General features: G+C 47.8%; 1 protein-coding gene and 1 long non-coding RNA gene across 2 annotated transcripts in view; one reads left to right on the forward strand and one right to left on the reverse strand.

Annotated features, from left to right (window-relative positions):
• Positions 1 to 15877, reverse strand: part of Slc6a2 (solute carrier family 6 member 2) — a 40677-nt gene extending 24800 nt beyond the window's left edge. The window contains exons 1-4 of the mRNA XM_006984050.3: positions 15772 to 15877; positions 14990 to 15314; positions 5272 to 5403; positions 2378 to 2615 (exon numbers count right to left, since the gene is read on the reverse strand). Of these exons, the coding sequence (XP_006984112.1) occupies positions 2378 to 2615; positions 5272 to 5403; positions 14990 to 15263 (644 nt within the window). The 5' untranslated portion in view covers positions 15264 to 15314; positions 15772 to 15877. The remainder of the gene's footprint in view (positions 1 to 2377; positions 2616 to 5271; positions 5404 to 14989; positions 15315 to 15771) is intronic.
• A 293-nt stretch (positions 15878 to 16170) lies between these two features.
• LOC121829707 (uncharacterized) lies at positions 16171 to 22380 on the forward strand. The gene is made up of 4 exons (XR_013051159.1): positions 16171 to 17417; positions 18325 to 18492; positions 21963 to 22097; positions 22244 to 22380. It is a non-coding gene; the product is annotated as an uncharacterized LOC121829707 (long non-coding RNA).
• Positions 22381 to 24348: the final 1968 nt, after the last annotated feature.

Genomic DNA, 24348 nt, shown 5'->3' on the forward strand with positions numbered 1-24348 from the left:
GATTTCACTTCACCACACTAAGAGCTTGGTCCTTGGACCATGCTAGGGACAAACTCACTTCCAATGCCACTTCGAAACTGGGGACCTGGGACGAGGCATTTGCTGATTTGCTCCCATTTCCTCATTCATAGAGCAAGCAACATTTTAGGTCACAATGGTCATAATGAAGAGATAGTACTAACCAGGTTCCATCCTAATGGGAAGGTCCCCAAGCAGAAAGGTAAACAACTCAAAATAGTTTCCGGAAGTCCTTGAAACTGACCAGATCAACTAGGCCACTGAATGCCAGAGTAAGCAATAGAAGCTGATGATTCTTCTGAGAACAGAGCTGCAAAGAAGACTCTCAGAGGAGAGAAGCTACAAAGATTCTGAGACCAGCTCAGCTGCCTGGAAGAAGCAGAAACCAGCGGATATGCCTAGAAAAGCTTTTGACCAGAGTCTCTTGAAAAGGACGCTCTCCAACCTGCTGAGCTGCCTGCAGATTGTGCAGTGTGCTCCAGGATCCCAGCTTTGGGGAGCTGTCTATCACCCATGCTGGGGTGGGCTTTGGTGATGCAACTGTCCTCGAGTCACTTCTGCTCCAGTAAGCAACCAACCCCTTACTGACTTCCCTGTAAATAACCCCAATAAAACTCATGGTTCACCAAGTTGGACTTTGATGGTATCTGTACTTTCGTCTGTTGGGATTTGTGTATGACCTGGGAGATAAATCTACATAAGTGACCTGAAAGCCTCTGAATATATAATCTATGTTTTCGTTTAGCAGAGTGTGGGGCTTCTGCAATGGATCACATGAGCCTTGAGGATGGAGCGCAGTGAGGTCTAGCTGTCCTGTTCCATGCCTGTGGTCTGGACTTTGTGCTCAACCACCAACATGTGTATAGGGTATTGTTCAAATGAGGCTCACTCGTATTGGAGGGAATAGTTGAGGTTGTCTTCTGAGGACAGAAACATACTAAGTTGTGTGACAGAAAACAAGCCAGCCACTCACTAAGACCTAGGAAAACAGAGTAGAGACCAAGAGGCTAACAGGGTCCATAGTGATGGCTCAGGAGTCAACCACAGATCAAATAAATATTCAGGATCCCATTCTGATTCAAGTGAGTAAACTGGATTAAATACATGAGGGGAAAAGCTGGTCTTTACAGGAGGGCTCTACTCAGTTATTCTAGAAGGAATGATGGAAATAGCAAGCGACAATTAAATGCTATAACAGAAATCCTTACCTGCAAAAATTAATAATAGGCACTATGGGTTAAAGTATGAAAAACATGATACTTGCATAACCTTAAAGTACCTCGCTGAAAGGCAAAAATTACCAAAGTAAAAATATCTCTATCCTGGAAGACGCTGGCAGCTTCCACCTTTGCCACATTCAAGGTTAACATCACAGGTAACAAGACAGATTGGCATCATGTCCTCCAGACAAGGCTCACTGAGAAAAGCGCCACAGTGCCTCTATGGTGCCCTTGACAAAAGTGTACAACCTCAATCAGAATGTGAGAAACCAACAAATAAATCCATCTTGACATATATTTCATGGATTCACTAGCCAGTACTCTCTAGAAGTGTCAAGGTCAAGAAACCCAAGGAAAGCACAAAGAACACACCCATATTGGAGGGGACTAAGCAGATGTGACAACCAAATATCATAACATGATGTCGGAATGTGAACATTATTTTTCTGATTTCCATAGTACAAAGCGGCTACCCAAGGTATCAACATTAGAAGCCGGGGAGGAAGGGCCCCATGTACTGTTCTTCCAGCTTCTCTTCTTTTGAAATTACTCCAACTGTAATGCTATACTTTTTAAAAAATATTCTCTCCACTGCCACCAGCCAATCACACACACACACACACACACACACACACACACACACTCACCACACACACACACACACACACACACACACACACACACACACACACCAGACAGCTGTAGATTCCAGTCATGGAGCCACTATCTACCAGTTCGCTTCGGGATATGTTCTTGGCTGACGTCATCAGTTCCTGCAGTCACTTCCTCTGAGTAGCTGTCCTCCCTTTGAGCTCCCTTTCTTTCACATACTTAGTTTTAGTTCTTCAGTTCTCTCCAAAGTGCCCTTTATGTCCTACAGACCACACACCATCTTTAATACCATCTTGCTTCCTGTCCAAATGCTGACATCCTGGCTCCCAGCCTCCACTCTCCTGTCCTATACCAGAGGCTCCACCAGGTGCTCTATACACTCCTGTATCTTCTGTTCTTAACTTGGCATCAAGCCTGCACCTTTCAAACGCTGACTGCCATGCCCCTAGCTGGTCTGTAGTTCTCCTGAATGCCTGGCACAGCTCCTGTCCAGGCCTGAGTACGCAGGTGAGGCACCCATGACTTACTCATAAAACTCGGCAGCCGGTGTGAACTTGTATTTGGAGTATTTGGTATGGTCTCCCAGCACCGAGGCGTTGAGGAGTTTGGGGTCAGTGCAGTTGGGGCTGTTCCAGGCATGGCCGCAGTTGGTCCAGGGCAGGTTCAAGGTGAAGGATGCAAAGAGGTAGTAGAGTGACCAGGCAATGATGACATTGTAGTAAAAGCCAACATAGAGGGCAATGAGGATCACTGCGTAGCCCACTCCTGTGTAGGGACAAAGAGGTCAGGCTTTCGTCCCAGCCCCAAGGCTCTCCCTCTCACTCCTGGAAGTTGGCTCCAGCCACAACACACTCCTGCACCTTCCCTTTTCTGGATCAGATTGCCAGAGCCACACCCATAATCTTTTGCCACTGCCGCTCTTTTGGTCCACTCATCAGGTAAACTGCGATGCCCGGGCCTTAATATTATATCAGGTATTGGAGTGTAAACACTGCAACTCCCTCGTTACTCAATCAGGATAACACAGGGGTGTGTTTCACATCTCTCTCCCTACCTGCAGTGAAACTGGCCAGGGATGGGCTCCTTAACTAGAGACGGGCTCCCAGTCTCCAACTGATGTTCCCAAGACCCTGTCACCTTCCCTGGTGACTCCTTATGTGTAAATCCTTCCCCAGGACCTGCTTCTAGGGAAGCTCCAACCAAGCACTCCCTGACAGGTTCTCAGCAGTGTGCTCACGGGGTCCAGCCTCCACCAACTGTGTCCTGTGTTAACACACTGACTGAAAACTTACGAAGCTCCTGGAGGATTATGGCTGTGGCTCTTTTTTTTTTTTTTAAAAAAAGAGTAGAAAATTTTCTTACACATTCATTGCTTTAAGGGATTATCCTCAGCATTTTCTTTTTTCTTCTTTTTTTCAAGATAGAGTTTCTCTGTGTAACAGCCTAGTTGTCCTGGAACTTGTTTTGTAGACCAGGCTGGCCTCAAACTCACAGAGATCCATATGGCTCTACCTCCCAAGGGCTGATATCAAAGGCATGTGCCACCACACCTGATGATCCTCACTAATTCTTAGTGCTGAGATTTAATCCCAGCTTTCTTGATACAGTCTTGGCTAATCAGAGTGTTGCTTCCCTGTAGCTACACTGATTGGTTAACAGACAGTCATAGGACTCAAGTCAAACCAGTGAAGCTTTTCTCCGGGTCTTTTTAGTGAAGCCATAAGTACATAAGGATTTGTCATTGTTGTTTTTGTTTGCACATATGTTTGTTGTTTTCAACTGTTATATTTGGCAGAATTTAACCTTGTAGCTGCTAGTGGTCGTCTTTGTTAGCAGTTGAAAAGAATGCACCTGGGAATGATGTCAATATAGGAGAAAATAGACCTGAGACAGAGAGATTCCAGACCAGACAGTACTGTTTGAGCACCTGGATCAAGTTGCACCTGACCACACCTGTAGCAGGAATCTTAAAAGTTCTTATTAATAAAACCAAACCTGAGGCGAGTTATTGGGGTCCATGCTGGTAGATCAGAGAGACAGAACAAGCCACAGCTATCTCACCTCGCCGGATCCTCAGCTGGTCTTGTCTCCTCAGACTGGAGGCCTCTGAGTCCTCATCCGGAATGGGTCTCAGCTGAATTACTGCTCAAAAGCCTGAATGCTTAACCAGCCACATGCTTAACCAGCCAAATGCTGCTAGTTTCTGGTCCTCACGCCTTATATATCTTTCTGCTTTCTACCACCACTCCCTGGGATTAAAGGCTGGCTTTCTGGGATTAAAGGCGTGTGTCACCATGCTTGGCTATTTCCAATGTGGCCTTGAACTCACAGAGATCCAGAGGGATTTCTATCTCTGGAATGCTAGGATTAAAGGTGTGAGTGCCACCATTTTCTAGCCTTTGTATTTAGTGGCTGTCTGTTCTCTGACCCCAGATAAATTTATTAGAGTACACAATATTTTGGGGAACACAATACCACCACACACACCCAAGACTTTAACATAAGCCAATAAGTCAAAGTCTAATGGTGTATATATATACCATTATATATATTATTATATATTATTCATGGCTTCATTAAAGAACCCCGAGAAGCTTTCACTGGTTTGATTTGAGTCATATACATATATATGAAAATTCCATAATGAAGGCCATCACTTTGTATGCTAAGTTTATAAATAGTCAAAATTTGTAAAAATATAAAGAGTACTAAAAGCCATATTGAGTTGGATTTCAGGTAACTAAACAGAAAATATGCTAATCCATGTATTTTGTAAAACCTTTATGTCAACCTGTCCTTACCAAGGACTGAGTATATACAAGGTGCTGAAGAGACTCTTGTCACTTAGGAAGAGGCTCATGGGAGACATATTTGTCCTCAGTGTCACTATTTTTCTAACCAGTGTTTGAGAGATACTGGCCTTGCTCCACACCCTTCTTCCAACAGTCTAGGGGATGGAGACTGGCAGTTGTCACGGTTACTTCCCACAGACCTGTTCTAAATTCAAGTACAAGTTCATCTTACAGCCATCATGGCTGTTGTAAGCTTTCTAAGGCAGCTTTCTGCTTGAACTTGAAGGCATCCATGATCAACTTATTATGCCTGCCATGGGAGAAAGAGGTGAGAGCAGAGGTATGTGTGCTGAGATCCCTGCTATCTTTGTATTTCCCATATATAAAAATACTCTGTAGTCATTCACTCAACAGTGGGGCCCAGCCTGGAGTCCAAGTTTAAGGCTATACTTGATATAACCTAATTTCTTTGTGTAAATTTAAATGGTGGACAGTCTTGACCTTGTCAATGCCTGTGAGCCCCATGTGAGAATTGGTCTGCCTTAAATCTCCCCTTCGGAGCAGATTCTTCAGAAGGCACCAAGTAAGGCTTTGGAGAAAATATTTGACTTCCCTCAGATCATCCCTACCTTTGAAGAAAGGGCAGATCTTCCACACCGTGGCTGCCCCTTCCCGGTTGTACTGCCCCAGAGCCAGCTCCATGTAAAATAGTGGCATCCCAGCAATGATGAGGAACAGCGTGTATGGGATCAGGAAGGCACCTGCAAAACATGGACACAGCATTAGACCTACAGGATAGCTGTCCCTTAAAGGGCTGCAGTCAAGAATCTACAATAGCTGTGAGGATCCTGTTCATCTGCTTCATCTGGCAGTTTCCCAGGGCAGGTGCATCCTGTGGCAATAGAGTTATAAAGAACACTTGATATACATATATCAGCAAACATGGCAGTCATCGTGTTCATAATCATAATAATGCGTATCTACAGCCGGATAAAGACAATCTGAGTGAAACAGAGCTGAAGAGCTGCGTTTCCCCAGCTTCTCATAGACTTCGGTGCACGGTACATGCCACGCAGCACCACAAGATATGGCCTCTACCAAACTAGTCTAAACACAGAACCTTTCCTTTCATGAAACTTCACTCTGGAACCTTCGAGGCAAGCCCAGCCTTTCCTTTCACAGGCAAAAACGAAGGAGACGGAACAAGGAGAGACAGCACAACCAATATCATGGGAGGTCTCACATGGCTTCCCAAATCCTGATTTTACTGCTTTCCCATTGGAATGCCACAGCAACCCATGACAAAATGATGCAGTCAGGGTCTGTGTGTCTCCCGGGGGACATTGCTAGGCAGAGAGAGAAGTCAACGCTTCCTGATAGCATTGTTGATAAGTGACAGAAGGATTCTCCTTCCGACTTCCTTCCTGTCCATGGGGCTCACATGTATCCTGCTGTAGCTGCTGGAGGAAAAAGCTGGTACAAAGAGGCCAGAAGAAGCCCATTCCCTGGGGTAGAACCTGAAGGGGGTCCTAGGCCACAGGAGACAATCCTGGTGCGATGAGAGGAGTCTCAGTGCCAGGGCTAAATCTCTGTGTGCCCTGACACCCTTGACAAGCTTCACGGGTTATCTGGCGCCATGACTCAGGGATGTATGTATGGCAGGCCAACAGGATCCAAGCCAAACAGCAGCTAGCTCCTTTCCTAGCACAGGCAGCACAAAACCAGACTCCCCCGGACATCTGACTGAGATGCTCTAACAGTGGCAGTCTCTGACGCATCCACACCAGGAAAATGAGCCATGTTGAGAGTGTGTAGAGATGACGGCACTGAGGATTTTAACACATCGCTCAGCAGCTCACTCTGTCCAAGGCCCTGCTGTGGCACGGGCACCTTCCATGCAACCTCACTGTATCCTTGTGGCATTTCTACAGAGCTAAGCTCATTGCTAACTCCATTTTATGAGTGGAAACTGAAGCTCTTCACTAAAAAGAACTGGAGCAGAGGTACTGTATCCAAGGCAAGCTCACCCAGTGTCTGCCTCCTGCATGGAAAGCCTGGGGCTTTCAAGGATAAAGCATGATGTGCTGGTCCTGTTGTTACAAGACCCAAGTGATTTCCAGCTAGACATAGGTCCAGGTTGGAGAGTAGCAGAAACTACTGCATATTCGTATCATACATATCGTGCAATCGCAAGTATCTGAGTTCAGCTGTATTACCCAGAACCCCTCTGGCAGCAAACAAGTGCTGTGATCGCTCTCCAGAGAAGGAGACTGGGGTTCGGGTCAAACCAAGTGAGCTGACCAGGCTTATATACCTGGTGAGTTATAGATATACAATTTGGGCCCAGATATGCCTGGCTTCTGAGTCCTAGGCCTGTTCCCAACATACCCTGCAGATTCTAGAGGGTTCTAGTGCAGATAAAAAACATGAGTCTGGGGCTGGAGAGATGGCTTAGTGGTTAAGGGCACTGACTTCTCTTCCAGTTCAATTCTCAGCACCCACATGGCAGCTCACAACTGTCTGTAACTCCAGTTTCTGAGACCCAACACCCATGGCAAAACACCAATGTATGTGAAATAAAAATAAATAAATTTAAAATGTTTTAAATTAAAAAAAAAAATGAGTCTGAATAAGATATGGGATGGGGAGTGTTTGTGGATTGGGGACAAGCCAAGCTATCTGGTCTGTTTTTATAGGCTAACCCAGCACTCCAAAGTCTGCTCCAGGCTGGAATTCTTTGAAATGCCATGTATCAAGGTCTCCTTTCTTCCATTTAACTTCCGCCTTGCCCCCTCTCTCACAGGAAGACCCCTTCTGGCATTTGTTCACATAGCTGGCAGGGATAGTGTTGATAAGGACGGTGCTGATGAGTGGAGTCCATCGGCTTAGTGAAAATCACACGTGCCCTTTAATGGAAACCTAGTCTGTGCCAGGCCACTTGGGTTGTACTTATTAGAACTACCCCTGAGAGATAATCACCACCACTCTGGCTTTACAGGAAAGGAAACCGAGACTTAGAAAAATCAAGTTGCTTGTCCATACTAGTAAACATTTACAACTTAGGTTCTAAGCTTGATTGGCCTGTGTCCCACTTGGCTGTCACTTGCTACATCCCATGGGGGCCTGGAGCTTGGATCGGCAGAATAGGGAGTTAGGTCCTAAACAGTTGGATAGACCTGAAGACTGAAGTCAGTACCCCAAGGGGGAAGGGAAGAGGCAGATATCAGTGTTGGATGCTGGTTCTAAGATTTGCCAACAGACAGTCCACATTCCCTTCTACCTGGTCGAGGCGAGAGACTCAGCCAACTCATCACAGGTCTGCGTTTAGCCAGTGCTCTTAACTCTAACTTCCAGATGGTAGCACCGACGACGACCACGACGACGACAATGACGATGACGACGCCACAGTAAATCACTCAGTGTGCAGCCCGTCTCCCCTGCTGCTGACTCCAAGTCACAGCAAGGTGAGCAAGTGCAGACATGGAAGGAGCTGCAGGAGCCACAGCTCTCCACGGTGAGTGACTCTGATGTGACCAACAGAAGCTTCATGGAAAGCAAATCCCAGAAGACTCAAGAACAGTGACACAGGGCACATGGGAGGTTGGAGGGAGGAAATAGATGGAGTGTGTGATATAAATATAAATATAAATATAAATATATGTTTTTTGAGACAGGTTTTCTCTGTGTAGCTTTGTGCCTTTCCTGGAACTCACTCTGTAGTCCAGGCTGGCCTCGAACTCACAGAGATCCACCTAACTCTGCTTCAGGAGTGCTGGGATTAAAAGGTGTGAGTCATTACCACCCGGCGTGTAATTATATTTTAATTTAAATGTTTTAATGGATATATGGTGAGTATGAATGAAAACCAGAAAACATCCAATGACCCAACATCTCTGCTAAAAGAGAACATTAACTAGCACCCAGTGTGAGCTCTCTTACAAAAAGCAGAAATAGGGCTGTGGCTGAAGGGTTAGGAAGGGGCTTCAGGGTAGCTGTGGCGGGCTGAGGACATCTCTTCATAACCAGCTTAGCAGTAGCATCATGGAGTTAAAAGCTGCTTATAAATGCACCCGGTCTGCAAGGGACATCACTGTCATGTCCTTGTGTCCCTGTGTGTCTCTCGTATGGCTGTACATTGCCACAAGCCTCACACAGGCCTTGAAAATCCAGAATCCTGTCACAGCTCTGGAATGCCTGGGTTGTGTAAGTGTAGGGCTCACTAGACAGACCTGGGAAAACTGTAGCAGGACACCCCCAGGAGCTCAGCTTATAGGAAGTCCCCCCAAAACATAGGACTTCACGTCAGCACACACCCATACATACTCATGCAATGCTAGGACTAGACCTTTGCACGCACACACACACACACACACACACACACACACACACACACACACATGTTCACACCACATTACAAGGAAGAGAAGTATCCATTGAGAAAGAGACTCTGGCCAAAGGGCCTTTGTATCATTTTAGTAAAAATGAAAAAGGATTCATCTCTCAGGGCCACTTATCCTGCCAGATATCTCACCATTATAGAGCAGCTCCACTGGCACAGGAGGTTCTGGAATTTTCCATGTAAATGCTGGTTCATCAGGAAGAGAAGCCAGCAGCCTCTAAGGTCACTAGATAGCCATCTGGGAAGGTGAAGGGGATCTGAGGAAAGGCGGTTGGGGCCAGGGTAGGAAGGGGCACCCAGAGGAATATGATGGCCCAAGTCTGATGAACCAGGATGAGGTGTAGGGAATGTGGTCCCTGGAAGCTACAACCAGAGAGGAAGGTCATCTAGACCAATCTCCTGAGGACAGACTTCCCTCAGCATTCTGGCCAAACTCTGGTGTGTTCAAGGAGTAAAAATGCAAAGAGCAGCTTCCTGGATGCCTGCAGCTCAGCTGTGGGCTGTCACTGCCTCAGGCTCTCATCAGGCCCAACAATGCCTAGGCCAATACCTAAAATAGCCAGATTTGGCCCCCTGCAACATCTCAGGGACTAGTATCTAAGTTCAGCAAGCTACCCGAACTCTTGCAGGCCTGGGACACAGGCCTCTTGTCGACATAGCTCAAAATCACAACTGCAGGCACAATCCTCACTGAAACACATCTTCTTCCTTCTTTGACAAGAGACCTTTGTGATAGTTCTGGTAAAAGCTCCAAATTTGGAATTCTCAGCTCTTAGAGCTCTAGATTGAACTCTGCTGGCCAAGGCCTTTAGCTCCTTCTCATTTTCAGCCCCGCTGGCCACATAAGAAGCCTCTGGTATATGCTGGTGAGCTCTTCTATCCTGTGTCTGAGTTCTGTTCCCAGGCCCCTATAGGCAACAAGGCCTTGCTCATTATTTAACGTGTTTGGGGTCATTTGCCCAGGAAAACCCAGAGCCAGGTATCTGAGGCTTGGATGGGTGGAGGGACAATCCCTCTCTCACTTTTGTGTTGGCTCAAGATGACCTCTTACCTGAGCCTTGATACCCAAGCACAGCTCCTCACAAGACTCACACCACCCTGGCAGAATGAGTCAGCTCCTCCCAGAGGCAGTGGGGGTGGGATTTAGGGAGACAAGTTTGGGGGCTACTCCTTTTCATGCAGCACCTCTCTTTGCACTGGCACACCCAAAGATATGACTTGTCTTTGGGGATTCTGGTTCCCATCTCCTCCATTCCAGTCTCTTTAAGATGAACAACTCTGAAAGCGTTCGAGATGCTCAGAACTGTATTACTACAGGAAATGTGACCCACAAAGAACTGAGTAGGACCTCACCTTCCCCATTTGGAACATCCTTGGAATATAGTATAATGCATCATGAACTTCTAGACTATCTACAGTGGACTACAACTCCTTAGAGGCAGGGATTGTCTTCCAAACATCTCCGTACTAGAGGTTGGCATTAGCCAATGAGTTTCTGCTGAAAAAACAGGTCTCCGCTATGAATCACCTGGAGGGTGCCACTAATGAAAGCCCTGAGCCTTCCCCACTGGTCCTAGAATTTAATCCTCACTTAGGCAATTGGGTTTGAGACTACAGGACAAGATACAGCATTTTTCTCCATTAGACCCCACTTGGTTGGGAACACCCCTTCAGCTCCTTCTGGCTAGCTCCGAGTAGTGAGCTCTTGGATGATAATAAGCCCAGATCAGTACCTTACTCCTTCGAAGGGGAGGAGAGTACAGACTCCACTGCTCAAGCACCATGCTGCTTGGCTCCTTGTGCATCTGAGCTAAACAATAAGTGTCACACTATCAAGATCCATATGTGGATGGCCCTGTATCCAAGCTAGACATGAAGATATCAAGTTGGTAAATCCCTGATGTCTATATAAACACCACTCTCAGTAGTAGTATTGAGGATCCTAGGCATTTGGGCAGTGAGGGGAATATACTGGGAACTTAGAATCCTAGCATCTCATGGAACCCCATGCAGGAATGCTAAGCCCACAGTCCAGGTGGGCAATCTACAGTGGCACGCTATAGTCTGTCTGGACATGGACAAAGCCCAACTTTTGCCTACTAAAGCTGCCACAATATGGCCCCAGGTTTAAGGAGTTCTCTTTGACCTTATCTCCATCAATTTCTTTTCAGAATAAATTCTATTTGTTTTGGAATTAGGACTTCATCCTGCACCTATGTTCAGCACGTAACCAGTATCATCAAAAATATCAAAATGGTAGCGTTTCTACTGAGCCCCTGTTACGTGACATTATCCCAAGTACTTTATCTATATTGTCTGATGTTATCTGGCCCTGTAGAAAGGGCTTTCTTTTTTGCACAAGGAAACTGACGCTTAGAGACACCATATGGGTTGTACAAGGCCACTTCTCTAGCAAATATCAGACTCTGATTCAAAGCTGGGCATGCTCAAACCCAAAACTCCACAGTCGCCACAAGATCCAATGCAGAATGTCATGCGCAGAGGATAATCTACAGAGGCCACCTCCAGAAATGAGTACTCAGTCACCTACACATTTGTTCCTTCCCAGAAACCAACACAGACCCAATCTTGGGTTCAAAGGGAGCAATCTGGAACTCACATCCTGTCATCACAGCAGCTGGTCTTCAGGAAGATGTTCAGACAAGCTGATCTTTGACAGTAATTCATTCATAAAATATTAGCCAGGGGCATAAACTATTGGAACCTTCATCAGTTCAAAACATTCTCCAGTCTAGGCCAGTATAAACACTCAGACTTGGAGAGTTCTATGTTAACACTGGCACCAAAGAACACAAAGACCCAGAGCCAGGCTGCTAAAGGACAGGATGATGAGGCCTGGCTTGTGTCCATCTGTAGTCGGGGCATCGGGGAGCAATGGATTGTGGAGATCATCTAAGATGGTGCCACTTTATAACAGAAATTTTGATGTCTGAGGTCACAGTGAGTGGCAGGATTGGGATTCAAACTCGCCCATCCCTGGAGCTGAATTTAGAATTACTGAAGGAGAATGGGCCCACCAAGAACAGGGCCCATCTCCTCTCTCTTGGGGGAGATCAAGGCCTGTCTGCGGGGGCAGCCGACCATCCCCGGAAGCAGGGATGGGAGTACTAAATATCAGACTGCTCTGTTCTTCCAGACCAAGGGCTCTACTACCCATCCCCAGACCAATTGCCAACCTCCTAACCAGCAATGGAAATTCACTGGTGTAGCGGCCCTTCCCCCTCAGGCTAGCACCCAAGGCTTCCGCAGCCCAGCCCTGACTTGCCTCTCAGCCTTATCTCTCCTGGCTTGCCCTCTAGCCAGCTGAAGTTGCTCTTCTGAGGAGCCTGTCCCAGGTGGATGCGAAAATACTGTTTGACCAAGCCCTCTCTGGCCAGAGCAGCTGAGTTCCAACCAGAACTCACTTCCCCTGAGTCACTGCCCCTCACTACCACCTGCTCAGCAGCCCCCCCTTAAACCTCTACGGCACCAGTCACTCCCTGATCCCTTCCCTATGGCATCCCAATGACACTGATAAAAGCAGCAGCCACTCACTCTCTCTACGCCACATGCACTAGGGCATTTAGTCCTTGGCCGTCCTCTTAGATGAACAAGATTATTGGACAGAGGAGGAAACAAAGGCCTGGAGAGTTGCCCAAAGTCATACATGTTAGAAACTGGAGCCTATAACTTGACAGCCAAGACTCCCGATGTCTAGGCTACGGCCCCCTGCCACACACACAACATCTCCAACATTGTGCTTCTGTCATGGTTTGTGAAATTGGCAATGAATCTCGGAGAGCTTGGGTTATTTTTATGAATGTATTTGTTCAATACAAGTGTGTAGGAACCTTCGACTTCATTCCTAGAATTTGAGCCTTATTGGAGATTAAAAACCTAGAGTACGGACCTCAGCTTTCCCCAGCCTGCTTGGAAAACTGGTCCACAAAAGATAAATTGTGGAACAACTCTGGATAGGCCACTCCATGACCAGGATACCCAGGAAAGGGAACTTCCATCATTTTCAATGAAAACTTTACATCTGTGACAAATTTGCTGTACTTTGTCCCTAGGACCCCAATCTATCATCCAGCACACAGCAGGTGTTCTCTCTGCAACACGACAGTGGCCACGCGGACATAGTGTCAATGAGAACCCTGGAATATCTATTTAGTTCATGTGTCAGGTTGTCCATCTGTGTTGCTTTAGTTTCAATGGGCATATAACAATAGATAGGACATATCACAGCATGGCAATGAGGACTTCTGGCCATCAATGCTCCCAGCAGGCGGAATGGTGGCTTATACATCCAGGTAACCCCTGTGGAGCCTAGTATTATGCCCTACACTGAGCTAACCCAGAGAAATATTGTTGATTGATGACAGAGTGTCTGGTGTCTAGGGCCAAGCAGCCTCAGACGGTCACTAAGGACATGTGACTTGTCCTAAGGGCTCCCAATTTGTCATTTACTCTTTATCTCCCCGCTCGCTGCAAATATAGAAAATCTACCTTTTTGGTTGTTGCTACCGTTGGCCCCTAAGGGCCAGAAAGCTCAAGTCTGCCCAGAGTCCCCGGCGGATCTGCAGTCACAAAGCATGGAAAAGTTTCACCTTCAGATTGTGTTCCTCTTTCTTAGCTTTCGCTCTCTCCCCCACCAGCATCTATGGGTCAGAGTACTGAGCCAGAAGAGTAGCAGCAAGGGCCACCAGAGACCAGGAAGCAGCATCTCCTGACACTTGGGACTTTTGTCCCAGCTGACTTATCTGGAGTACCTAATGGTGACAGACAGACACATGTCAGGAAGGGAACACATGGCTGCTCATCAGTTGGCTCTAGTTTTGACTCGCTTTCTCAGTGAGAGCTGATGCTTCTGTATGCAACAGGATCAACTTGGGGCCACCTGTTCTCCTTGGTGGCCACACCCTCTTTACAAACACTGGGTATTGCTTATCCCAAAGCAAGTGTCCAGAGACAAAGAGCTATGCATCTTCCACTCTGGGGGAAACAAAGTCACAAGCTCCCCCAGCAACCCCCTGTAAATTCTCACCCTGCCTCTAACTGACTTCCTGTAAATTCCAAGTCAGACTTGTCTTGTAGTATCAGGGGTGGCCCAATGTGTTCCTCTAGAAGCTCATGTCCCTAGGTTCTGTGCAGGGCACCCCTGAGCTTACATCTCCATAAAGAGGGTGGGACTGGGGTGGCTTGGGCATCTTAGGCTCCAAGCCCTTCAGGGAGGAGCTTGAGGCTGCTTCCATGGAACTAACTGTATGTGACCTCTGTGCTCTCATTCCAGGGCAGATGGGTCAAGTGGCAGTTCATGAAGAAGAGGACAAAGGAGTTTGTCTGCTGAATGTCTACTCCAGGCTCACCTGCACCCCATTCCACAATGTAGTCAGAGCCTATAAGTTGAAGAGGGCACTCCAGTCTCCCAGGCCTCCTGCCTCAAGGTCCAGCTCAGCTCTTGGAATCCAGTGGCCTAATCTCACAGGCGCTATGTGCACTTCCCCTTGTAGCCCTCTGGTGATCCAAAGGCTGTAATTCTACTTGGCCTAGTGAACTAGTGAACGAGCCCCAAGGCTAACAGTGCTGGAATTACCTTCATCTCATGTCTGGCTGGAACATCCCAAACTCTTCGGGAACCCTTTCAAGATCTACATCCCTTTGCTGCAGGGGCAGCATTGACTCAAGAGTTCTTCACCCAACCAGGTGCCCCCTATTCTGTCCTGGAGCCCCTGTGGGTAACACTGTCCAAGGTTCTGCCTCGATTTCCCTAATGGAGAGCACTCCGATCTTATTTCCCGGCGCCCTCAAGAGTTCTTTCCTGAACACTAAATTTGTTTGTGTGTCTCCTCTTCTCCTCCATGGGTATCCTTGCTCCCTTCCCAGCTGATGCTACACGAGAGCAGGCAGCCACCCAAGTCCAAAGCCTCAGCCAACCCTGCGCTCACCACCGCCATTCTTGTAGCAGAGATAGGGGAAGCGCCACACGTTGGCCAGGTCCACTGCGAAGCCGACCACGGACAGTAGGAAGTCGATCTTCTTGCCCCAAGTCTCCCGAGGCTGCGCGTCGCCGTCCTGGGACGCCAAGAGGCACTGGACCCCGTTGCGCTCCTTCACCACCAGCAGATCCGCGGTTTTGCAGGGCCGCAGGGGCTGCTCAGGCAGCGGGTCCGCCCCGCCGAGCTCCGGCTGCACCTGCGGGTTCATTCGTGCCAGAAGCATGGGTGCGGCTGGAGAGAGGGACTTCGGAGGCACTGGGGACACACCGAAGCTCTGCTTGTATGAAAGGAAAAAAAGTGGTCACCAGGGCTTGCAGTCTGTTTGCACTAACTGAGACCACCCAGGGCAACCCAGGACGCTGGGATCCGTGCGCTGAGCAGACTCCGGCTTCCTAGAAAAGGGAGCACATGAGTTGGAAAAATTTGGAGACAGAGGTTGTGACGTGCGTCCGATTGAGACAGAACTCATAGGTGGGGACCTCCTCGGGCCGCCCTGTGGGTCGGGCTAAAGACCCTGCCGTCTCTACCTGGGTCATTCTCTGCGCCACCCTCTCCCCGACACACCCCTAAATGGCAAGTTTCTTGCGGGCCATTGGGGGCCCCGGAGTCGACTCGCCTCTCCCATCCTGCTCCAGGGAGTAGGGACGGCTCCCAACAGCCCTGGGAGCCTTCGGGACACTCTAGCGGGTGCTGCCGCTCGCGATGTGCTTCGGGGAAGGCGGCACACTTACCGGTCCCGCGCGCAGGGCGCACTCACGTGGTGGGCAGCACGGGGATCTCAGACGCCAGCCCGGGCTGAGCTCCGCCGCGTGGCACTCAGGCGGGGCCCCGGGAGTTCTGCGGGCGCGGGGCGGCCAGCAGGACTCGGGCTGGCTGGCTCTGGCCGCGCCCAGAGGAGGCCGACCTGGTAATGTAGCCTGTGCCCCAGGTAACGCGCCTATTGCATTAGCCCCGCGCCCAGCCCGCTCGGTCTGGAGCCTGTTAGCGCTAATGCAGACTGACAGCGTGGCCCGGACTGGCAGAGGCGGGGGCGCAGCTCCCACGGGCTCCGAGGTGGCGGGAGCCCGACTCCCTCCCGGGGACTCGTGGAGACCTGGTTAAGTACTCTTTCAGTGTCTCTCTCTCTTCAGCAGGAGTAGCGAACGCGGCTCCCAAAGACACCTGGCTCTGATCTCCCAGCAAAGGAAGAGAGCCAGGGACTCCCAGAACTGGATCCTACGTCTGTCAAAGTGGGGCTGGAAAGAATGGGGGGAGCAGCCACCACTCCAGCTACACCAGCACTGTCATACACCCACTTGATCTTCTTGATGAGAGTTTTCTCCACCAGCAAAATGGGAACTTGGCCCTCCAAGATGAGTACTGCAACTGGTGGCTGTAGGGCTGGGCAGGGCCAGGCCCTTGGGCAGTTTTCTTTGGCCAGCTCAGCTTATTGAAAGGTCACGGCCCAGGATTTTACTCCTGGCTCTGTTTGTGACTAGCAGGCTAGCAGGCTTTGGAGGCTATGACCCTGTTCTCCTTGGAGGCTGTGACCCTGTTCTGTAAGGCTGAGCACTGATACTCATCTGTCTTACAAATGCCTCCCAAGTGCCAAAGGGAGCTTTTTTAGTTTCCCACAAGGGGACAACCTTCATAGAGCTGGTTGGTTCAGTCCCGGAAGCAGGAGGAAAACAGGAAACACGATCGATAAACACATAGGATGGGTGAGAAGACTGGTGTGGTATGGGCTGGTCTGCGTAAAGCACAGCAAGAGAATGTTTGGGAAAGAGCAGGGCTGCCATACATACTGTTCACAGTACCTTCTGTCCTGTTTAAGGGGTAGATTTTTGGACCTCGGAGTTTATTGAACCAACTTGTGCTTGCGTCTGAATCGACGCAGCTAGGAGAGCCATGGAGACAATCCCTGACATCCGGGAGTTCCCAGTCCAATGTGTAAAGAATTGCCATCGGGACGGGTTGTGATCACTGGAGAAGAGGAACTTGGAGAAGCCAAATCAGTAAAGGCAGGAATGTCAGGATGACACTTACACAGCATGGGAAGACTTTAAATAAGCTTAGTCACACTGATCTCTCCACGCTTTCAACATTCCCAGCGCAAAGCTACCCCAGGGCCTTTCCATTTGCTCTTGTTTCCATCTGAGTTAGTCAGGTCTTAGTGTGGAGATTCCTTCTCATACTCTTGCATCTAAAAATTTGCGCCCCCGACCCCGTTCTCCATCAGATCACTGACCTAACTGACTAATTCACTAATTAATTTCATCTCTCCTTGAATGGCAGTTGAGCTCCAGAAGAGCAAAAGCATTGTCTACCCCATCCACCTCTGTATCTCTGGCACCTGCAACTCACTAGACACATACTGATACACAAAATGAGTGAATGGGTGAGTAAAGGTATAGCCGATACATGGGGACTTTTAGAGAATTTTTACATACAGGGCCAGCAACACAGGTATCCTGTGGGGAGGATGCAGAGAGGAGAGGAAGGGAAACCCAGAGGGTGCTAGCTTCACCTTGACCTCTTGGGGACTGATGACAGGAAACAGGAGATTAGGCAAAGGGTGGACCTGAGGTTTCAGGATGAGAACTGGAGACTACAGGTTCCCTGTCATCAAGGGTGATCATCTCTGGTCCTCTGGGACAAGTCTGTGAGGAAGGAACACATGTAATCCAAGGTTCAAGAGACCTGTCTGAGGTCCCACATGTGGGAGGTATCAGAGCTGAAAGGGAAATCCAGATCTCCTGGTCCCCATTTTCTGGTCTCTCTACCTATGATGGATAAAGACACCTGGATCCCTCCAGCTGACCTGACATGCTCTCCTCTGCTCCATGCCTGTCTAGCTGGTCATTAAACCCTGATACTTTCATTCCTGAATGCCTATGAAGTCCTGCCAATCCTTCTATAGCCCCAGAGGATTCCCATTACCCCTTCCTGCTCACTTATTTCCCTGTCTTTCTAGCCACACAATCATACCCAGCTGCCAGAGAAATTCTTGAAACTCAAGTCCAGTACCTCACCTGAAATCCCACTGAGACATACCAGTATGACCAAATGAACCATAGATTTAAAATAATCTCATTTTTTCTTTTCTGCCACTCGGTATCTATCCACCTACTTTTCTACAATGAGCATTTGATACTTGGGCAATCAGAAAAGGATAACTCACAATTTCAAAAGGTCCTCCTGTCTCTTCAAGGTGATGGTCAAACAGCATCAGTGGCCCAAACAAAATTCTACTTGTCCATTTAACCATGCTTTTGGTCATTAATTCTCTCCTTACTTTCCCCAAGCCTTTTCTCCTCCCTCAAAAGATGCTTGCTAGACCTGGAGAGATTGCTCAGCGGTTATAAGTACTTGCTGCTCTTGAAGAGAACTTGGATTCGGTTCCCAGCACCCCACACAGCAGCTCACAACTATCTGCAACTGCCATTCCCTCTTCCAGCTTCCACAGGTACCAGGTGTGTATATGATGCTTATATATACATGCAGGCAAACACTCATACACAAAAAGCAAAAATAAATCTTCAAAATATATTTTCTTCTCTAGCAACATAGGTGATACTAAAGAACTAATATTATGGTTTTACATGCTGCCCAATTTTTAATATGCTCTTTCTGTCCTTTTGTCTGGGGAATTCCTGTTCACCCTCCCATACCTCCAAAGCGACCTCCAATTCAAAACCTTCCCTGACAAGCAGTGCTCACAAGAGTGAGGTCTCCTTTTCATATGGGCTTTGTGCATTTGTCTGGTGTAGTTACATGTGTCACTTCCCTATCCAGGATAAAGATGGCGTCTGACACAACCTGCTACTGCAGAAACTCATACCAGGCAGAAGCAGAAGAGAGCTTGTTCCTTGGTTGGGATTAGTTTATGTTAGAGTCGCCCAGAAGCAGAATTTGAAACAAAAGTCAGAGTATGTGCGAGAGGGAACTCCCGGGAACCCTTTAGAGAGTTGAGCAAGCCCTGTCAGGAAAGGATGTGAGACCAAGAGAAGGTGGCTTAAAGAGCAGCTCATGGCATGGGCTACTGGTGTCGTCCTGCGGGGACCTCGGAGGCACAGTATACGCCTTGGAGCTGCAAGCCCAAGGAGAAAGCTAGGAGGTTTACCCATGAAAACTGTTCCCAAGTACTGACTCCCCCGTGCTTCCAGTCTGACCTAAGATAAGCAGGTGTCTGCTGCCAGAGAAGGGTCTCAGCAGAGTCCCAGGTCCTGGCAACAGGGAAGAGCATCAGGGCGGGGTCTGCACTGAGAACACAGTGAGTGACAAGGAGGATGGGCAGGACCCTGGAAGTGTCTGTTGCAGGGGTGGAGAGAAGCATTCCTCTAACTACATGGACATTACCAGAAGGCTTATTGGCAAGTCCTCCGAGTTCCCCCTGTGGCTTCCAAGACATCTGGGGGACACAGCTGGCCTGAAGGAGAAGGCGTCTCCTTCATGTCCGGCCCAGACTCCCTGCTCATAGTTCTAAGGGCCATTGGGGCCATGTGGCTTCTCTCGTGCTCTGCATCCTGCCCCACCGGGTAGCCTGAGGGCAAGCGGTGGGCAGGAGGCTGGAGTATTATCAGAGCTAACATGGTCTCTGGGGAGGCGTCACTTCCACTTACCATGGCACTTGGTGACACAGGCCATGGGATGCAGAGCGATAGCTGGTCCTGTGAGTCCATCTTTGGTCATCTCCCTGCAGACACAAGGCCTTGACAAACAGAGGTTGGGCTGGAGTGCATCTAGAATCCAAGAAGCTGAGTCCTGAGGGCTCTTTCACAGTCTATACCTCCAAGGCATCATAGGAGCAATTACGGCAAAAGAGAAAGGGAAGTCTACCTGTACATTTTTCTCTCTCTCCCTCCCCCCTCCCTTCCTCCTTCTCTCCCCACTTCTTTCCCTGTCCCTCCTCCCCCATCTCTCCTCTTCCCCTCTCTTTTAGGATATTAAATCTCTTTCATTGAAGCTGGTCTGCCCAGGGTTATTGGTCATTGGTCTAAATTGTGTTCTAAATACAAATAGCCTAACAAGTCTCCTCAAAACAAAACCCACATGAGTTGAAATCCATCTCCACCAGGGTACTTCCCACTAAAACTCCTTGAGGTTTCTGAAGCTTCTTATCTAGGAAGTTATGTCTCAGTTCTTGGTGTCTTCTCGAAGCCCAGCTGACCCTCTACAGTCACTGGCGTTAGAGAGCAACTGTCCCTGGTTGACCCTCACATTTACGCCCTCTACCTGGACCTCTGCTCTGGTTGACCCCCACATTTACGCCCTCTACCTGGACCTCTGTCCTGGTTGACCCCCACATTTACGCCCTCTACCTGGACCTCTGCCCTGGCTCCAGCACTCTGGCTTCCACTACAGTCTAGGCAGCTCCACCTGAAAAACCAGAAGCATGGAACTGGCCATGAGCAAATCAGAGCCCCTGGTGCCCCGTCCCTAACTTACACATAAGCTTCCCCTCCACAGCTGCCCTCAGCCTAGGTTACAATGTCTCCCTCTTTCTGGCTCCTCAAACCACTGAGCTTGGAGTCAGCCTAAACTCTTCTTGCTCTCGTCTCTAACCCTGCACAGCTTCTGTGGACTCTAAACCGTGTCCCATCTCTGCACATTGGAAGTGACTTCCCTATTCCAAGCCATATCATCTCCTGCCAGGCTGGCTGTGACAGTTTCCAGGTGGCTTCCCCTGCTTCTCTCCAGCTCTCTGTGACTTGAGTCCTCTAGAACTGCCAGGAAGACGTTTTGGCAATATGTTCATGCCTCATTACCCTCACTCTCTTCCTCAAATGGCTCCTGTCTTATTTGGGACAAAATCTAAAATTCTTCCCTAACCAATGGAACTTGCTTATACCCCTCTGGGAAAGGCCTACAGCCCCTGCATCAATAAGGGACAGATGTTCCAGAGGTGAGGAGAGCAAGAATGGCAGGTGGTACAGCAGAAAGGTATCTGAGGCCTGATTGGGCGCTGCCATGGTGGCCAAGGCCATCAATGAGATGAGACAGACCATGAGAAGAAGAAAAACAACACATATAGGAAGAGAAGAGCCAGGAAAGAGAATGGAAAAGGTATATCCAGAACACACGGTGCAATCTCCCGGAAGGAAGAGATTTCCTCTGTGCCTGCCCAGACACATGCTCAGATGGCTTTATCATGGTCATGAGGGTTAGAAGACAGAGGGCTCACACCTGGCTCCTGGCTCTCTCCAGGGCAGAGGGCTATGGTCAGCTTGGCACTGGAGCTTTATCCATCTGGGAGTATCAAAGCAGATGGAAGCTCAGAAACCATCATGCAAGTTGTACAGACAGGTATTCCATAACTAACCGTCTGCAGCATGGACTCGCTTCTCAGAAACAGCATAAATGTCCCATTCTTGATTGAGTGTGAAATTCATTGAGCATAAAAACCATAAAAATGTTGTGAGTAGTTCAGAGTTTATAATATTTATTATATGAATATGCAAGAGTCCATTCAGTCCTCCCAGGTAAGTAGCACATCCCATGTCCCACAAGCACATCTCCTCCAGGCATGTGTTCCTGCACACATAGTAACCACTGTCCTGAACTTAGAAACCATTGTCCTTACCTTTTCCTTCATGGTATAACCAGCCCTGAATTTATTCCCAAATGATGCATTGTTTGGTTTTATCATAGTTCATAATAATACTTTTTTAGATTTATCTAGGATGATGGCGTTTGTCATATTTTTCTAATTTTCATTGCTGTATATATTTAGTCTGTTAAATAGATGACCACAATTTATTTATTTATAATAAATAAAACATGAGGCTTAGAATTGTTTCCAGGGTTTATATGTGTGCATGGGAGTGTTGGGAAGAGTGTGTGAATTTCAAACAACCCACATAAACGTGTTTACATGTCTCTCATCCACATTTACAAGAATTTCTCCAGGGAGTGTTCTTAGAAGTGAATTGTTGTTTTCTAGGTTATGCTCAGCTTCACGAAGTAATGATACACTGTTCTCTGAGTGATGGAGCCACCTACAGCTCTCTCCAGCAGCCTCAGTTCTTCCCTTGCTGACATCTGGGCTGTTGACTCTTGGTGACCAGAGGATGAGATGGTATGTTACTGTGGTTAGTTTGCACTTCTCTAATTGTTCATCATACTGCACTCCCATGTCTGTGGGTCCTTTGTGTGTCTTTTTCTTCTGGAGAATCATGGCACATAGACCCAATTGTCTATTGACTCTTTGTTCTTAATTCACAGGGGCTCGTGAAGTATGCTGGCTGCTCATCTTTCTGTGTTACGTGCAAGCATCTTTATTTGGTTGTGCTTTACTCATGACTTGATAGCAAGTATTGGTTTTACTATCATTAAACGTATCAATCTTTTCTTACTGTTAATGTGTCTGTGTAATTTGAGAAGTTCTTCCCTTCTGACATTTTCCTTCATTGTATTTCAAAATGTGACAGTTTGGGTTCTTCATAGTTATGTCTTTCATCCGCTCCATGGGAGTTCATTTGTAGAAGGTGTGGTAGGAATGTCACTTCATTATTTTTGGTAGAACTATCGAGTAGTTACTTCTCTGCTTTGATTAGCAAAGAATTCTCTGTCTTAAACAGTTTCCTTCTGTGGTTGGGCTTCTTCTGGGCTTTCTCTTCTGCTCTACTGATCTATTCATCTGTTTGTAAGCACCAAATACCGCCCTTGCTTAATAACCATTACTTTACTTTTTATCTAGAGAAAAACAATCCTCCAGTCCTTCTTCATTGGAAGTGCCTTGGGAGGGTGGGGAGGGGGGTCATTGCAGGTCAACAGTGATTGCATTGAATCTGAGGTCAGTTTGGAAAGAGTCAACCTCTCCAGAGTGTTTGATCATCTCATCTGAAAATAGAGGACAGGTCACCTATTTACATGTACAATGCATTTTAAACACTATGTGGGGCTTTGTGGGAGACGCTGAATTGTGCAGGGGCTAAAGTGCATGCCTAGGAGCAATGTGGCCTGAGTTTTAATACTATCCCACTACTAAGTGCCTGCAGACTCTTGGCTGAGTTCCTTTGTTAGCCCATATCTCAGTTTCCTCATCCTAAAAGTGTGTATGATGATGATGCTACCACTGCTGCTGCTGCTGCTGATGACAGTGGTGGTGGTGGTGGTGGTGGTGGTGGTGATGGTGGTGGTGGTGGTGGTGGTGGTGGTGATAGTGATGGTAGTGGTGGAGGTGGTAGGGTGGTGGTGGTGGTGGTGGTGGTGGTGGTGGTGGTGGTGGTGGTGGTAGTGGAGATGGTGAGGAGGGGTGGAGGTGGTAGTGACTTACCTCATGGAACTGTTGAGAGGATTAATGAGTAAATAAACACAAAGCACTTAAAATAACACACACACATGTATATATATGCATATATATATATATGCATATATATACATGCATATATATATATATATATATATATATATGTACATCAATACTTCCCCTATGGAGGCAAAGCTTTTTCCTGAGAATTTTAAGTTAGGCCTACCTAGCTTCAACCCTCATGACCAGAATGAGATAGAAACCATGGGCTGTTGTTATTGCCATGAGTGCAGCTTTTGGAGTTAGAACTAAAAGCTGACTTCAGAGCCTCATATCATTGTTTGTTGGGTGATCTTCAGATTCTGAATCTCAGTTTCCCCACCCATAAAAGGGGTATGATGATGGCACCTATCATGGAGTTTTAGGCTCTGTGGTACCAGTAGGACTTATGGTTTCAAGGCTCACCATGGTTGCCTATTTGCCACTTCTCAAGATCTTACCATTCTAGCAGACTCCCGGGCTTTGTTCTAGACCACTGGGTTGAGTGAGCCTGCAGCTGAGGCCAGGAGTCTACACGTTTGTAAAAACCAGAAGCCCCAGCCTCCTGCCTTCCTTGACATAACAAGCCAGCGTAGGAGCTTTCGACCTTCCTATTAATAACATGGGATTAAACCTGGGCACCCACTTACCCTGGGGCTGCTGGGTAACTTGGTTTCTCACTTCTGAAACAAGATCATGATGGAATCTATCTCATTGAGTAGCCATGAAGCTTAAATGCTGAATGAACACTAAACACACAATGGATCCCAGTGAGCGGTGTGGTACTTCTTCATCCATTGGACAAAGTGACTCTAGGCATTGTGCTGAGTCTGCTTCACATGACATTCACTATTGGCATTAAATCCATTTCACAGATTAAATAGTGGGGCCAAAAGTGCCTTGTCTTGGGTTGTGGGGCTGGAGTGGGACTGGGTGGGATTCGAGTCCAGGGTAGATACTCTTCACCAGGGGCCCAGCAACTTGATGGCTCTTCCTGTCCAAGTTCTCCATCCTTTGATTCTCTGCCTGCTCATCCTTT

This window comes from Peromyscus maniculatus, chromosome 5 (genome assembly GCF_049852395.1).
Source record: "Peromyscus maniculatus bairdii isolate BWxNUB_F1_BW_parent chromosome 5, HU_Pman_BW_mat_3.1, whole genome shotgun sequence".
In the NCBI taxonomy this organism is placed as follows: Eukaryota; Metazoa; Chordata; class Mammalia; order Rodentia; family Cricetidae; genus Peromyscus; species Peromyscus maniculatus.